Genomic DNA, 18,150 nt, shown 5'->3' with positions numbered 1-18,150 from the left:
AGATAATGGAAAAAAATACACCCCCCTAAGCTAGTAGGTGCAGTGGGGTGGGGGTGTGTAATTCAGATTTTTTGTTTTTTTATTCAAACTGACTGTCTGTGGAGATAATCAGCGCCAATACTTGGTCCGGGGACAGTGTCCTCAATCCGGGGATGTCTGGTCACCATACCTTACTGTCACGTGCAGGGGTACAGGAGGTGGGCCACAACCAACAATGATAGCTGCTCTATCGGCTTTTTCATAAAAGAGTGATTTTTGGGTCACATGGGAACAGGCCTGGATTTCCCACAAGGCCACCGAGGCCAGGCCTCAGGGCGGCAGGGCACAGAGGGGCGGCAGCGTCATGGAGTCCCCCGATGGTTGGAACATACAGTTAAGTTGCTTTCTAGCAGGACTAATTGTAGTGTGGGGAAATTCCACTCGCTTGTTAACAAGTGATTGCTGCGATGTCGCCGAAATCACTTGTAAAATGTGTGCTGCCGTCCGTCCTCCCCTCTCCCCCCCCCCCACATACCTCTCTCTGCTGGCTCTGTCTTCGGGACTCCGTTCTCCCCCCAGCCGCCAAGTCTGTCTTTCGTCCCTCCCCCCGATGTATACAGTGAGAGGGGTGAGCTGTGCTCTTCCCATCTTAGCTGTGACAGGAGTTCTAGCACAGTGCTTGGACTCCTGTTTTGGAGGTGACATGGTCAATAAAGAGAACCTGTCACCTCTGATTGCTATTACACAGGGAATTGTTTTCTCTTGTGTGATAGCAATAAAGTTAAGTGAAAAAAGAAATAATAATTAAATTAATAAAATAAAAAAGTAATTAAAAAGTAAAGAATAAGAAAAATAATATAAAAAAAAAAAAGAAAAGTATACGAAAATAAAAAAAAGTAAACGACTAGCTACAAGTAAATCAAAAAGTGATAAAGTAAAAAAAAAAAAAAAAGAAACAAAAAATATTTGAACTAACCGTTTACCATTCTCAGTTGATTTGGGGGGGGGGCTGGTTCGGTTGGCAGGGAGGGGGTGCATTGCGGAACCTGGCCTTGGGGCGGCAGGGAGAGCAAATCCGGCCCTGCATGGGAATGATGTGAAGGCATCGGGAGCTGTCGTCTCTCTCAATGCCACCGCATAATTCTAATATTATTTAAGGTACCCATGGCATTTTCTCAGTCCCACCATTTTAATTTCATGTGCAAAGCAACAACATTTTTTTTTTATGTAAATAAATATGTAATCAGCTTAATCTCCCTTATCTTATGTAAAAGCAGTTTTTACCTCCCCCATCCTTTTTTTTTTTACCCTTATCTTAATGGTAGTGAGATCAACACATTTTAAATACTTACCCACCCAGCAGTTTCAGTGCTGTCCAGTGGAGATCCTCCTCTATTCTGACAGCACTCGGTCCTGCACCACCATGTTTTGGCATGATGTCATTGAGAGCCTTCCAGCTCTTCCAGGTTCAGCCGACACGTTACTTGATGATGCCCCGCTAGGCCCGCCTCTCCTATTTTACTGAATGAAAGGCGTTGCCTACTGGGATGTCGCAAGGAAAATGTTTGCCAGCACACCATGGATCAACAAGGAAGCGTCCAAGCGAATTGTTTATTGCATGAGCACATCACAAGTGTTCACCGATTGGATGAGGTGGGGATTACATTATCACTCCACCTTCTCTCCTCGTCCAATCAGAGAACGTTTTGCATGCATTGAACAAATGCAAAGTGTTCCCTGAATGGCACCGATGGTGGGAGAGTAATATCTGTGTTCAGCAGCCACAAGATTAAAGCGCAACTTCAGTCAATTTTTTCTTTCCATCTATTAAATCTTTTTACATTTCAACCAGTTCCTAGTAAACTGGCCAGAATTCGAACAGTGGAGGGCCCTGGGTGCCCCACTCTGCCTGACGTCCTTCTATTAAAAAAGATGATGGATGACAAATTGCCACCGGAACAGCACCTTGCATCCAATCATAAGCAGGCACTGTTCTGGTGTTCTGACAGCCGATGCCACAGCAGGAAATTTATCTGTATGTGCTGTTTATCATGGACTGAGAAATCTAAGGTATATGGTCAGCTTAAAGGAGTTGTAAAGGAAAACAATGTTTTTGCTGAAATGACTGTTTACAGGGTATAGAGACATAATAGTTAACTGATTCCTTTTAAAAATGATTACAAATAGATACAAATCAATCATATAATGTACCTGCAGTTTCTAGTTTTGTTTTTGCATGTTGTTTCCTGCTTCTGTGATGTACAGAGCCACAGAGCCAATACAGGGCAGTGATGGTTTGGAAAACGAAACTGATTGGTGCTGAGGGGTTTTAGACACACAGTAATCACACCTCCTTGATTAGTGACCACAGAGAGAAAGCTCCCAGTACTGTGGTTATCAGGAAACAGACAACCAGGAAGTTTTGAGATCAGAGAAGAATTACAGCAACTTGAGAGCAAAAACCAACAATGAGGACATGAAAACAGCACTGCATTAAGGTAAAGGAAGCTATTAAGATAAAAAATAATTCCTTTACAAACCCATTTACCGTATATACCCGAGTATAAGCCGAGTTTTTCAGCACATTTTTTTTTGCTGAAAATGCACCCCTCGGCTTATACTTAAGTCACCTGATCTCTTGAACTTTGGGGACCTGGTACCGGCCCTACGGCCGGGGAGCATCGATTTTTTAAAGCCGGATACCCCTTCCATAGACTCCCATGTTAAACAGTAATTTCTCCGGTAACTTTGGGGACCCTGTACCGGCTGGCCGTAGGTCTCTTGGACCCCAAACTTGGCACACATGTAGCCCCTGTTCTCCTCTACAAGTGTGCAAAGTTTGCTGTCTGGTGGACCTAGGGCCGGGGAGCACCGATTTTTCAAACCAGCACCCTTTCCATATACTCCTATGTTAAATGTAAGTCTAGTCATGGACACCATGAGGCATGGGCACAGTGAGGCATGGACACAGTGAGGCACAGTGAGGCATGGGCACAGTGAGGCATGGGAACCGTGAGGCATGGGCACCATGAGGATTGCACATGGACACAGTGAGGCAAAGTGAGAAACAGTGAGGCATGCAGATGGACACCCTAGGCTTATACTCGAGTCAATACGTTTTCCCATTTTTTTGTGGTAAAATTAGGTGCCTCGGCTTATATTCGGGTCGACTTATACTCGAGTATATACGGTACCTTTATTTTATATTTTAATTAAAAAAATCCTATATTATGGAGTGTAACTGAACAGCCTATTATCTATATAAATTCAAAGTGCGTTTATGAAAAGCCATGAAAGGTAAAGATAGTGATCAGATTGTATCAGGACATTTTCTGAGCTCAAAAGGATAAAAGTTACCTGGAGAGTCATTAAGACTGAAGGAGATTCGGACAGGCTTATCAGCAGGGATTCTCGCTGTAGTGATCATATGGGCAGAATGACTCCAACCACCTTCTCTGGGGAAGACTGGAAGACATGGAACAAGAGCATAGTCAGGAACTTAGAAAAAGGTATTTTGACGCTTTGCATTCTAAATGGAAAATAAAGACGGCACTAAAAATAATATTCTCAGGGTTAGGAATAGTGATAACCTGGTACCAAAGCTGCAACTTTTCAGAAGATTGAAATATGGAGCAATTTAGTTTTTATTAAAGAATTACTATTGCTCCAGACTGCATTACAAAAAGCAATACATTATCATAAAAATAACATCTCTTTTTATGTCAACAAAAATTGCTTCTTGGATCAAGCCACTAGGAAACAATGAAGAAATAGGAGCTGTACATGTCCTATGTTATGTTAATGGTAGGGTGGCGACAAATACTGTATGACTCCCAGAGTCCCAGTTATCTTAAAAGCAGAATGCCAGTTTTACCTATTTTGTATCAGTTGCTTGGTAGTGTTAAAAAAAAAAAACTGCTCTAGTTGCAATAATCATCTTCTCGCTGACACTTTATCCCAAAGATCAATTTTGAATTTCCAATGGTGCTCCTCTTCCGGGCTTAATGAAGCCCATATCATTGAACCCACTTCCTGTCAGCCAAGGCCATCATGGACACACCTCCTGAGGGTGCACCATCACACCGTCCTGCTACAGCATTGCTCCTTATGTGGATAAATGATGTCCACATCAATTAACCCACTAATTGTGAGCCCAGGCTCTCATTGACACACCTCCTGAGGGTGCATCATCACACCAGCCTGGTACAGCATTGTTACTTATTGATGCCCACGTCAATGAACCTACTAATTGTATGTCCAGGCTATCATGGACACACCTCCTAAAGGGTGTATCATCACACCGACCTGTTACAGCATTGCTTCTTATTTGGTTAAATCAGGGGTGGCCAACCAGTGGCCCGGGGGCCACATGTGGCCCGCGGAGCCCTCTGATGTGGCCCGCTGGACCTGCCAAAATGTGTAATTCTGTTCAGCCTCTTGATCCAGATATCCAAATAATAGCACAGCCAGGCCCTTGACCTTCACTGTAGAAGTTTGATCAAGTACACCCTTAGCTTGTTCATAATGAAGGAGCAGAAGCACACAGAGGTTATTATACTGCTGTGACCCCCAAAGTCGTTTGGGATTTTCCTGCAACGTCCCACTGACTTTTGTGATTTAAAGGGTCTTTAAAGTTTTGAAGCGTAAAGATCCCTGGGAACAATGGAAAGGGGCCGAGGCTCAGAAAGAAGGGCCCCAGGACCATAGAAAAGGGGCGGGTGTAATGAAAGGGGCCCTGAGCCCTGGCGGTCAGTGGGGCTTTTCATGGCTTCTTGCACAAGGGCCCTGAAAGTTCTAGTTACTCCTCTGAGTTACATCATACTGGACTAATAAATCAAGACAGCTGAAAGAAGACTGTGTGAAGATGAAAGTGCCAGCATTGGAGCAACAAGGAAGATTGGAGCCATTGCAGTACAGAAGAGAACTCGTGTCATAATGAGCAAATATAATGAGCAGATTTACAATATATATAACTAAAGGTAAAACTTTTTTCGTTTTGGATAGAGAGGAGATGGATTAGAACACCTATTGTTTTTATTCTGTGCCTCTGCGGAAATTTTTCACCCTCTCTATTTGTCCTTTTTTACTGGTATCATCGAGGTGAAAGTAGAAGAAAATCATAAATTTTGGGTTGTCCCTAGTACAGTAATGCCGCGTACACACGATTGGAAAATCCGACAAGAAAACCTTGGTTTAAAATTGTCTTGCATACACACGGTCACACCAAATTCCGAGCTGAGAAAAATTCAGTGATTCTGAGCATGTGTCGAATTGATTGAGAGCATACGTGTTTTTTTGCATGTTGAAATTGCATACAGACAATCGGAAATTTCCTCCAAGAACTTTTCTTGTCGGAAAATTCTCAAATTGTTCTTGGTGGAAATTCCAACAGAAAAATTCCAATGGAGCCTACACATGGTCGGAAGCTCACATCGGACTTTTCTTGTCGGAATTTCCAATCGTGTGTATGTGGCATTGTAGAGGGGAAATCTTCCAACTGGGGCACTTGTTTTGGTGACCCCGGTGACAGCCAGAGATTTTTTTCTCACTCTGGCTATGGGGCAGGAAGTGAAGGGAAATCTCCCCAATGGGACACTATTTAAAATGAAAAAAAAAAAAAAAGTTTTGACTTTAAAGATTAATCCATTACATCCATTACAACAAAGGGAAACTACATCCATTACAACAAAGGGATAAGCCACACAACTGCTGAATTCCAAAAGTCAAGGATTTATTTGAAGAATCATATCTCCCATAGGGCAACCCTTTAAGTCAACAACACAAATCATCTACTCTTATGAATACCACCATAATCTAAATTTCCTTGTGTGGCTTGTAACTGCAATGCTCTGTTTTACAGAACATTTCTTGTTTAACCCAACACATCTTCTCCTATGTCATCCAGCACCTTTTATTAGTTCTGTGTCCCAGCTGCTGCATCTGCATTTTATGTACTTCTCTCTTGGTCTGCCACATGTCCTCATGAAGAGATCCTTCGCCTGCTTCTATACAGTTGCAATAAAAAGTATGTGAACCCTTTTGGAATGATATGGATTTCTGCACAAATTGGTCAAAAAATGTGATCTGATCTTCATCTTCATCATTCGTCACAACAATAGACAATTAGTCTGCTTAAACTAATAACACACAAAGAATTAAATGTTACCATGTTTTTATTGAACACTCCATGTAAACATTCATAGTGCAGGTGGAAAAAGTATGTGAACCCTTGAATTTAATAACTGGTTGAACCTCCTTTGGCAGCAATAACTTCAACCAAACGTTTCCTGTAGTTGCAGATCAGACGTGAACAACGGTCAGGAGTAATTCTTGACCATTCCTCTTTACAGAACTGTTTTAGTTCAGCAATATTCTTGGGATGTCTGGTGTGAATGGCTTTCTTGAAGTTATGTCACAGCATCTCAATCGAGTTGAGGTCAGGACTATGACTGGGCCACTCCAGAAGGCATATTTTCTTCTGTTTAAGCCATTCTGTTGTTGATTTACTTCTATGCTTTGGGTTGTTGTCCTGTTGCAACACCCATCTTCTGTTGAGCTTCAGCTGGTGGACAGATGGCCTTAAGTTCTCCTGCAAAATGTCTTGATAAACTTGGTAATTTATTTTTCCTTTGATGATAGCAATCCGTCCAGACCCTGACGCAGCAAAGCAGCCCAAAACCATGATGCCCCCACCACCATACTTCAGAGTTGGGATGAGGTTTTGATGTTGGTGTGATGTGCCTCTTTTTCTCCATGCATGGTGTTGTGCGTTTCTTCCAAACAACTGAACTTTGGTTTCATCTGTCCACAGAATATTTTGCCAGTACTGCTGTGGAACGAACATCCAGGTGCTCTTGTGCAAACTGTAAACGTGCAGCAATGTTTTTTTTGGACAGCAGTGGCTTCCTCTGTGGTATCCTCCCATGAAATCCATTCTTGTTTAGTGTTTTACGTATCGTAGATTCGCTAACAGGGATGTTAGCATATGCCAGAGACTTTTGTAAGTCTTTAGCTGACACTTTAGGATTCTTCTTCACCTCATTGAGCAGTCTGCGCTGTGCTCTTGCAGTCATCTTTACAGGACGGCCACTCCTAGGGAGAGTAACAGCAGTGCTGAACTTTCTCCATTTATAGACAATTTGTCTTACCGTGGACTGATGAACAGCAAGGCTTTTGGAGATACTTTTATAACCCTTTCCAGCTTTATGCAAGTCAACAATTCTTAATCGTAGGTCTTCTGAGAGCTCTTTTGTGCGAGGCATCATTCACATCAGACAATGCTTCTTGTGAAAAGCAAACCCAGAACTGGTGTGTGTTTTTTATAGGGCAGGGCAGCTGTAACCAACACCTCCAATCTCATCTCATTGATTGGACTCCAGTTGGCTGACACCTCACTCCAATTAGCTCTTGGAGATGTCATTAGTATAGGGGTTCACATACTTTTTCCACCTGGACTGTAAATTTTTACATGGTGTGTTCAATAAAAACATGGTAACATTTAATTATTTGTGTGTTATTAGTTTAAGCAGACTGTGATTGTCTATTGTTGTGACTTATATGAAGATCAGATCACATTTTATGACCAATTTGTGAAGAAATCCATATCATTCCAAAAAGGTTCACATACTTTTTATTGCAACTGTATATATTACTGGTAATTATATAGTGCCATCAATTTATGTAGCTATTCACATACTATATATATTGTACATTCACATCAATCCCTGCCCTCAAGGGGCTTAGAATCTAAGATTCCTAACTCACATTTATATATACACATACTAGGGCCAACATACCTATCAACATGTCCTTGGAGTGTGGGACCCAGGGGAAACCCACACAGACACAGGGAGAACAAGCAAACTCTGTACAGGTAGTGCTGTGGTTGGGATTCAAACTGACCACCCTAGTGCTGATAAGTGAAAGTGCCAACCACATAACGATTGTGCTGCTCCTATAAAGGCCAATGCTGTTCAGGCTCCTCTTACTGGATGGTTGGGTCTGAAGTAGTGTTCTAGGAATTCTTTTTTTATATTTTAAATGTTTATTTGCAAAAACAATAATATATATATACTAGAAGGTCATAAAGTTGATTAATCTTAAGGAGTTCCCTGTGTGGTGTCCTTTCTTTTTAACTATTGGATTTCCCCAGTTAAAGGGGAGTAACACCCAAAAATGGAACTTCCGCTTTAAGGGAGGGTGACCCCCTGAGATGCCACATTTTGGCATGTCATTTTTTGGGGGTGGAGCGGAAACCCTCTTTTTAGAAGATTTCAGCTCCACTTCCTCCCAGGGCACCACGGCGCTGGAAGGAAGTTCACCTCTCCTTCCTCCCTCTCGGCAATCATCTGGGACACGTCACAGGTCCCAGATGACTGCCTGGCCAGTCACAGTGCACAGCGCGGCTTGCGCATGTGCAAATTATCGTAAAAAACGAATGCCACAGCTAAACGAATGGAACGGAACTAGTAATTACTGTATTCATTGGCGTATAACACTCACTTTTTTACCCTGAAAGTAGAGGGTAAACTGTGCCTGCGTGTTATACGCAGGGGGCTGTGAAAACTTTCCTGAAACTTCCCTCTTAAAGTTAGGGTGCGTGTTATACGCCTGTGCGTGTTATACGCCTGTGCGAGTTATACGCCGATAAATATGGTAATAATGATTAAAACCTTTTTATTATTATTATTGTTAATTATTATTATTCATTTGTTACGTTCCACCATTTGTTTAGATACGGCATTCGTTATTTCGGATAAATTGTAACTTCGGATAACTTTGTATTCGTTATGTTCACTAACAGCAAAATTTGAAAGGAAATTCCAATACCTATAATTTAATAGTTATTAATAGTTAAGTTATTATTAGTTACAGTAGTTATTATTTTAAATTTTCAAATTTCCGAATTAACAGGTTTTCATTATTTGGATATTTCTGAATTAACGAATTTGTTAAAATTCATTAAAAAAACAAATTCGAAATGAATTGCACATTTCTAGGGCTAGATTTAGCAAGAATTTACGTTGGCGTATCTATTGATACGCCGCGTAAATTCTAAGCTGCGCCGGCGTATCTTCTTTCTGTATTCAGAAAGCAAGATACGCCGAAATTTGGCTAAGATCCAACTGGCGTAAGTCTCTTACGCCGTCGTATCTTAGTTGCATATTTACGCTGGCCGCTAGGTGGCGCTTCCCTCGATTTCAGCGTAGAATATGCAAATGAGCTGGATACGCCGATTCAGAAACGTACGTGCGCCCGGCGTATTTTTTACGTCGTTTACGTAAGGCTTTTTCCGGCGTAAGGTTACTCCTGCTATATGAGGAGTAACCAATGTTAAAGGGGGGTTCACCCTATAAAAAATTTCTAACACTACATCCAGCCCAGTTCTGCAAATACAATTACACTGACCTTTTTTTTTTTTCCGCCGTAGATAGTGTTTATCCTTAGAATTCACAGCAGCTTCCGGGTAGGGAATCCCGCGGGAGTGGGCGTTCCTATTGACATGCCAATTGATTGACATGCTAAACTACGGCGCATACAGCGCGTCACGACTTCCCGAAAGAAGCTCGGGTCGGCTCGGCTCTATTCGGCGCCTGCGCACCGGCGCTGAATAGAGCCGAGCCGACCTTCTTTCGGGAAGTCGTGACGCGCTGTATGCGCCGTAGTTTAGCATGTCAATCAATTGGCATGTCAATAGGAACGCCCACTCCCGCGGGATTCCCTACCCGGAAGCCGCGGTGAAGGATAAACGCTATCTACGGCAAAAAAAAAAAAAAAGGTCAGTGTAATTTTATTTGCAGAACTGGGCTGGATGTCGTGTTAGAAATTTTTTATAGGGTGAACCCCCTCTTTAAGTATGGACGTCGGGACAGCGTCGAATTTTGCGTCGTTTACGTCGTTTGCGTAAGTCGTTCGCGAATAGGGCTTTGCGTAAATTACGTTCACGTCGAAAGCATTGACTATTTGCGACGTGATTAGGAGCATGCGCACTGGGATACGTTCACGGACGGCGCATGCGCCGTTTGTTAGAGACGTCATTTACGCGGGGTCATGTTTTATTTACATAAAACACACCCACCTCTTCTCAATTTGAATTTGGCACGCTTACGCCGGCAGATGTACGCTACGCCGCCGTAACTTAGGGCGCAGGTTCTTTGTGAATCCAGCCCCAGCCTCACTAAGTTACGGCGGTGTAGCGTATCTGAGATACGCTACGCCCGCACAAACTTACGGCGGGCTATCTGAATCTAGCCCCTAGTGTTTAGTTCTGCTTTATGTTAGCCAAACCTTCTGTATTGTTTAGACTATATACTGTAACTATGCTATACTTTATACAGAAGTCATTTACTGGAAGTTCTATAGGGCACTTAACAGGGAACAAATATTATAAATCTATAAAACATATTCCTGTAATTTACGTTTACTGGCAAAGCAAAAAAAAAAAAAGAGCAACAGTCCATTTTGTTTAAAACAGCAACTGATTTTGTATATACTTATTTATCTACATCCACCAAGACATAAAGGCTTCATCTATTATTTTCACAAGAAATATTACCCAATTTAATTGCTGTCCAAATTGCCGACACACGGCCTCTGCTTATAATTACACTCGCTTCATATCAGAATGAAGATCTTGTATCAATGAAATATCCATTTTTTTTCTCCTACAGTATATTTGTATATAACAAATGTCAGTTTCACATTCCTACAGGACTATTTAACCACTTCAGCCCTGGAGGATTTGGCTACCCAATGACCCCGCCATTTGTTGCGATTCGGCACTGAAGCAGTAGATCATTGTCCTGTCACAAGGCAGAACAGGGAAATGCCTTGTTTACACAGCCAGAACAGGGGGTTCTGCAGCTCCGCAGGCACAGTGACGGAGCTCGCGGCAGGGGAGCGCGCCCACACAGTGCGAAATTCAAAGTGTCATATATATATATATATATATATATATATATACGTTGCTTTGCTTTGCGCAGTCATGCCATTCTGCCAATGTATAAGTGCGTGAGCCGGTCGGCAAGTGGTTAAAGTGTTCTGGTAGTCTCTTAAAAGGGTGTCTAGCAGAGGTATGTCTACTTAATACAAAAGGGTGTGTGACTGCAGTGGTGGTAAGCAGGGCTGCTGTTAGAAAATCACAGGGCCCCATACAGCCTTTCCTGATATTAAAGTGGCGTTCCAGTCATTTTCTTGTTTATTAAAAGTTAGCAGCTACAAAAACTGTAGCTGCTGACTTTTAATAAACACACACTCACCTATCCAACGATCCAGCGGTGTGCTTACCACAGCCATGTTCTCCCCATGTCCTCCCTCTGCAGCCCTGGTGTCTTCACTATGGGCACCCGGCTGTGACAGCTTCACAGCCAGGTGCCCACTGCATATGCGTGAGTGGTGCTGCGCTCTGTGACTGGTCCCAAAGTCTTCTAGAACCTGTCATGAGTCCCAGAAGACTTCTGGAGCGAGGGGGTGGGGTAGGGTTGCCACCTGTCCAGGATTCACCAGGACAATTTGGTTTTTGAATCATGTGTCTGGGTTTCAGTCCACCTGAAACCCGGACACATTATTCAGACCTAATCTCATTAGGATTCCCACCTAGAATAGCCATTGGCTCTCCGCCTCCCTCTGCACCTTCTACCCCCCCCTCCCTGAACTGTTTCCCTTCTCATTTGGCTCCTCCTCCTCATCCATACATGCTTTGGTCCACCATTACTGTAACACAACATAACTCATCTCCCAGAACTGCCGCTCTCCCATTTATTCAGCCTCTTTCTTCCCCTCACCACTGACTCTGGTCCTCCTCTGACCATTGCCTCCTTGCTCACCTCCGTCTGCATCTCTCAACTTTTAGAGCAAGCAGCCTTCTCCCTCCAAGTCTCATTCCATTCCTTTCCCCCCTCCCCATCCTTGTCTGTATCTCCCCAACTCCACCAACCTACCACTTGGCGGCAATCAGCAACTATCTGCCCATCGCCGCTGCTGCCCACCTCACAGCCTGTCAAGTCTTACTCTCGGGCCCCGGGTAATACTGGGTGGGGAGCGGAGAAAGAACACTGCCAGGGATGGCCTGGAGATGGGCAGGCAGCTTGGCCTGGGACTTGAGCCAAGGCAGAAGAACATGCGAGCGGAGCTGAATAAATATACCTTCCGCTCCGACCAGCACATGATCTTTAGAAAGGGGCACAGATAATGGAAAACAATGCACCCCCCTAAGCTAGTAGGAGTGGCGGAATTCAGTTTTTTTTTTTTTTAATTGTGCACTGATTTCCTTTGAAATTGCCCCAGCCCCTGTTCAAATCCAATCCGGGGACAAAATCGGTGGACAGACTTGGTCCGGGGACAGTGTCCTCAATCCGGGGACTGTCCCCGGAAACCGGGGATGTCTGGTCACCCTACTATGGTGTCAAATGCACCACTGGAGTAACATCTTATAGACTTTTCTGGGGCATCATTTCAACACATTACAATCTATGGAAGGTACAGCACTGGCAAAGGCCCCAAAAAGAAGGTTCCTGAGGGGAGGATGTAATCATTGTAGGAGGCAGCTGCCATATGAGAGAGGCTAGTGTGCATACAGTGTGTGTAGAGGTATTGGCTTAAACTATGATGAGGTAACCTGCACAGATGTCTCTGTAATCGCGGCCGAAATTGGGACTGACAGGCGGGAGTAAAATCATGCAAGTTCAGCTGAACTCGCACGGCTTCATTCCTGCAGTCCAGTGTGAACCTGGACTTAATTTCCTGAAACGTTCGTGAATGCTTTTGGGGACTTGAAAGGTCTCGGCAGCCAGTAAACTCCCCAGCATGTTATCCTACGTGTCCATGCACACAGACTGTTATCAGCGTTTTTTGGCAGGGGCATTTTCTGTCTGAAAAAAAAAACAAAAACTGAATTAGTGGGTTTTAGGAAGATTTTTTAAGCTGTAAAAACACTCTAACTCTGATAAAAGCTTAGATAGATAAAAAAACATGTGGCTATTCAGTGTTTATCAGTGTTTTTCAGCCATAAGCTTTTGTGGGAGTATAGTTTTTTGCTAACAAAAAAGCTAAAAAAATGCTACTGAACTTATTCTACAGCTACAGCTTTCTACGTAGACATCTAACGCTACTGGTGTTTTTATAACATCCTGTGTGCATGAGGCCTAAGGCTGCACAAACAAACGGCAACCACCCCAAGCTAGAACTAGTCTTTGCAGCAAGGAGCACATGGAAATGCAATGCACGTCAAATAAGCTACAATCAAAAATGTCCAGCTCATTTACCAGCCAGCCTGCAAACCAAACCAAATTGACCTTGTCTTACAGTTCACATTAAAACCAAGGTGTTTCGTTTTCACATATTTGCAAATACATGGGTAAGCTGTCGAGGCCACATCACGCATGCCTCCCAACTTTTTGAGATGGGAATGAGGGACACCTATTAGCAAATGGCTAGCTATAGGTTGAAGTGGTTGCCATTTGTATTTGTAAGGCTGGCCATGCACACAGATTTTTTATTTATTTTTTGTCTAGCCTTTAAAAAAAAAATTGACAAATCCTTCGTCCATCCTTTACAGCTTGGATGGATGGATGAATTTTCCACTGGGGCTAATGTATTATGACAGCCAGTGCTGCTGGCTGTCAGAATTCCTGAACAGAAGTTGCATCTGACTGGATGCAGCTATTATTTGCCCAACAATATTCCGCCCGGTTCCTTAAATTTTTCATTTAAAGGATGTCAGGTGGGAGTGGGGCTAAAAGGCCATTCACTAAGCAAATTGTGGCTAGTTAATCAGGAACCGGCCAAAATGTTAACAGTATATGGCCAATTTAAAGGAGTTGTAAAGGAACAAAAATGTTTTTTGCTAAAATGACTGTTTACAGGGTATAGCGACATAATAGTTAACTGATTCCTTTTAAAATGATTAAAAATAGATAAAAATCAATCATATAATGTACCTATAGTTTCAGTTTCGTTTTTGCATGCTGTTTCCTGCTTCTGTGATGTACAGAGACTCAGTGTCAGGGTCCCAGCTCCGTGGACCCCCGTACAGCGCGCCTGCACGGCAGATTGACCTTCCAGCGCTTCCCTGGACACTTCAGGCGTGTGCGCATGCGCGCGCACGGCGCGGCGGCCAGGCGCGTGCACGGGCGTGGGTCCGCTCGGGACCAATCACAGGCATGACTGCCCTATTTAAACCAGCCCCTGTCTGAAGACAGGTTGCTGGTTTATCGTCAGCTTGTGACCCGTATCCTGTTTCCTGGAAACCTTACCTTTGGGAATTCCTCCCGACTCAGCTCTCTCCTGGAACTTTGAACTCGGCTTGTCTCACCATTCTACCTGAACTCTCCTGACCTGACCTTTTGGCTTGTGACCCGGACTTGTGTTTTCTCCTGCTCTTGGACTTTGGCTTGTGACTCGGATCCGCTGCTGTCTCCGTCCCTTGAATCTTGGCTTGTGTCTTGGATTTACCTTTGCCTGCCTCCTGAACCAGATCCGTACCTGCATCTCTGACTTGTCTCCGGTTGTTTCCTGTTTCCGGCTGCAGCCCCGAAGCTACTGTCATCTGCTACTACTACCTGCAAGCACCGCTTCTCCGCTGGCACCGGTACCGCCTCGTGCTTCTGCCTCCTGTTTCAACCTCAGGGGGCGGGCGCGCTTGGTCGTAAAGGTGAGCCACCCTCTGCATATCGGTCTCGGTAAGTACTTGGTTTCTGACACTCAGAGCCAATACAGGGCAGTGATAGTTTGTAAAACGAAACTGATTGGTGTTGAGGGGTTTTAGACACACAGTAATCACTCCTCTTTGATTAGTGACCACAGAGAGAAAGCTCCCATGACTTTTTACATCAGGAAACAGACAACCAGGAAGTGTTCAGAACAGAGAAGGATTACAGCAACATCAGAGCAAAAACGAACAATGAGGACATGAAACCAGGACTGCAGTAAGGTAAAGGAAGCTATTTAGCTAAAAAAAAAAAAATTCCTTTAGTGATCCTTTAAGGCTGGGTTCACACCTATGCGAATTGGAGGGGAACCCGCATCAAATTCACAATAGCATGAGATTATGACCGGCTCTCTATGGAGTCGGGTTCACATATCTCCACAGCGGCTCCGGTGCAAATTTCCACAGGAGTCCTGTGCGTCTTTTGGTCTGTTTCAGGTCCAAATTCAGCCAGAAGTTCGGGCTGAAATTGGACCTGAAACAGTGAACCAGGATGCACCGGACCCCTGCTGTGAGCCGCATGCGGCGATGGTGTGAACCCAGCCTAAAGGTGCAATGAGCTTTCTGAGGATCACATAAGCACCTTTCAACTACTGTTCATCTAACAGCCCCTAATTAGCCTCTTGATTTGACTTTTTTCCCACAGTAAGATAAAACCAGACAGCAGAAAGAAGAAATTAAAGGGCAGGGCTTAGTAGGAAAGCCATTTCAAATTTATTTTAACAAAAATGATCAATGTAGTAATTGTTCTGGGCAATAACAACACAAATCTTATCTTCTACTGTGTAAAAACCAAATCAAAAATCAATCACACAAAATAGAAAAAATAAAATTCAAACAACTCCGAAAGAAATTGTATGCTGTACTGTTCAAAAAACCAAAAGGACAATCAAATACACAAAAAAAAGGAAAAATAAAAAACAAAGAACGACAATTTAATATTCTACTGTTCATAACCAAATGAAAATCAAATACACCAACAGCAAAAGAAAAAAAGAACTACAATAGAAATGTAATTTTCAGCTGTACAAAAACAAAATGATAATCAAATACACAAAAGAAAAAAAAAAAAGAACTACAATAGAAATTACATTTTCGACTGCAAAAACAAAATGATAATCAAATACAAAAAAGAAGAAAACAGGAAACAACTACAATAGAAATGTAATTTTCGAATGTGCAAAACTACAATATAAGGCCTCATGCACACTGGATGTTAAAATAACGTTATAAAAACGCCAGTAGCTTTGCAGTGAGTTTTTCAACTTTTTTCAATGTTTTTGCAATAGCGTTTTTAACCATTTATTAGCGTGTTTTAGTGTTTTTCCACGTTTTTTTTGCGTTTTTTTTTTTAAATCTGTATATTTTTTTTCAATGGATCAAAATGTTATAAAACGCTGGTGAGCGAAGTTTTTGAGCGTTTATCAACGTTTATCAGCGTTAGAGCATTTTTACAGCTGAAAAACATCTCTCAGAACCCACTAGTTTTGTTTTGTTTTTTTACTGCTCAAAAACACCACTGCCCAAAACTGCGGATAACAGCCTATGGGGGTTATTTACGAAAGGCAAATACAATTTGTGCAAGCTAAAATGCTGTTTTTTTTTTTTTCCTTGCATGTCATCCTCGGATCTACAGCGACTTTACTTTCAAGTGCACTTGTAGTGCAAAGTGGAATTGCCTTTAGTAAATATCCCCCTATGTGTACATGGACACATAGGATAACATGATGGAGAGTTTAAAGCGGTGGTTCTCCCTAAAAACTACTTTTTCTAATTCCACTGCCCCCCCACATTACAATCCGATTAAGGCTCTTATTATTTTTTTCATGCTGTACATACCTTAGTACAGCATATTCACCCGTGCATCCGGGTTGCGAGTCCCGCGGGAGTGGGCGTTCCTCACATGTGTGTGATTGACGTTTTGACCAAAAACGAGCTCCCCCCCCGTCGCGTAAGCCACGTCACGATTGGCGAAAGGAGCCGAACGGCGATGTGCATGCGCAAGTATAGCGCCGACTCGCCGTTCGGCTCCTTTCGCCAACCGTGACGCGGCTTACGCGACGGGGGGGAGCTCGTTTTTGCTGTATGCTGTACTAAGGTATGTACAGCATGAAAAAAATAATAAGAGCCTTAATCGGATTGCAATGTGGGGGGGCAGTGGAATTAGAAAAAGTAGTTTTTAGGGTGAACCTCCCCTTTAATGACTGTAGAAAAAAAACGTCTACAGCCAAAAACAGCTGCTGTAAAAACGTAAAAAAAAAAACGTCCAGTGTGCATGAGGCCTAAATGTTTCTAATGTGAAAAAATACAATGACAATCAAATACACAAAAAGTAAAAACGAAAAACAAATAATGACAATAAAAATGTTCACAAACTAAATGACAATCAAATCAAATTTCCATTTGAATGTCATCGAACCAGCTCAATGAGCAAATTGAAAGTTTGCAATTCAGTAAAATTTTGCTGACAACAAAACCACAAATTTTTCAGCAAAATTCATTTTGCTGCATTCACTTTGCTCATTCCCTAATCACAAAAAAGGTCTAGACTGGGCTCATGTTTTCCCTCCTTCTAGGCAAGCCATAAAAACCATATGTTTGCTGAGCCGTCAGGGGCCACGCAAGGACTTAGCCGTCACACCCATACAACAACTGCCGGCAAGGGTGCCAGCTGCTTATGTGCAAATTCTGTATCACAACACAGATTAAGTGATGTTACAGCTTCATCCTCTCTGCAGTCCAACGTCCACACCTGTTGCCTTACCTCACTCAGCCGAGAGTGTCTGCGCTCCAATAATCCCAGGTCAGCCACTTCCTTGGCCGCTTCTTGTCTTTGTGGAGAAAAAAATATAAAAAAAAATCAATGGCAGCAAAGCTTGCACCTGCTGCATAGCCACTCTGACAGCAACTGAATGGCTGGGACAGCTGTCAGCACAGCATGCAACTACCTGCAACGGCCTTGCTTTTCCAAAAAGGACTTTCTCTCCCTCCTTGTAGCCCCCTTTCCCTATCCGTCCAGCAGAGTTTAGTATGTTGTCATTTGCTTTGGAGGGGAGGAAGAAAAAAAAAATCCGCCTGTCACGCTCCTTAAAAAACAAAGTGACAAACCGCGGGAGTTCAAGGCTTTTAATTCACTAGTCCCAGTGAACTTAAAATACAAACAGACTTACTTCACTGGGCAAGAATGTTTTCAGCATGACCCAATCAGTGTCTGAGCCTATTCCAGCTCGCTGGCAAAGATAGCCACTTGTACTCAGCAGAACTGTCTGGGGCTGCTGTCAGCCAGAGGTGACATGGCCAAAGATTGCAGGCAGGTTATCAAAAAAAGGACCAAGTGCCAGCTAAGTTATCTATTGAGAAAACTCTTCACTATTAGGCCAAAAAAGATGAGCATTGGGCATTTACGAACCCATATACTATAATTTATCAAGTTAAAAAGATCCTGGTATACAGTATAATAATTTTGT

At 43.0% G+C, this 18,150-nt stretch overlaps 1 protein-coding gene across 2 annotated transcripts in view; it reads right to left on the bottom strand.

Moving 5' to 3' along the window:
- The window catches only part of MAP3K7CL (MAP3K7 C-terminal like), a 60,780-nt gene extending 42,951 nt beyond the window's left edge, over positions 1 to 17,829 (bottom strand). The window contains exons 1-3 of one of the 2 annotated variants that reach the window (XM_040338849.1): positions 17,632 to 17,829; positions 17,448 to 17,514; positions 3,337 to 3,444 (exon numbers count right to left, since the gene is read on the bottom strand). In XM_040338849.1, the coding sequence (XP_040194783.1) occupies positions 3,337 to 3,406 (70 nt within the window). In that variant the 5' untranslated portion in view covers positions 3,407 to 3,444; positions 17,448 to 17,514; positions 17,632 to 17,829. Of the gene's footprint in view, positions 1 to 3,336; positions 3,445 to 17,447 lie in introns of both variants that reach the window. The other variant, XM_040338848.1, reaches the window with a different exon arrangement.
- Between the last annotated feature and the right edge of the window lie 321 nt (positions 17,830 to 18,150).

The sequence above is a fragment of the Rana temporaria genome, chromosome 2 (genome assembly GCF_905171775.1).
Source record: "Rana temporaria chromosome 2, aRanTem1.1, whole genome shotgun sequence".
In the NCBI taxonomy this organism is placed as follows: Eukaryota; Metazoa; Chordata; class Amphibia; order Anura; family Ranidae; genus Rana; species Rana temporaria.
The sequence above is the reverse complement of the archived record's forward strand: the minus strand, read 5'-3'. Positions and strand labels throughout refer to the sequence as shown.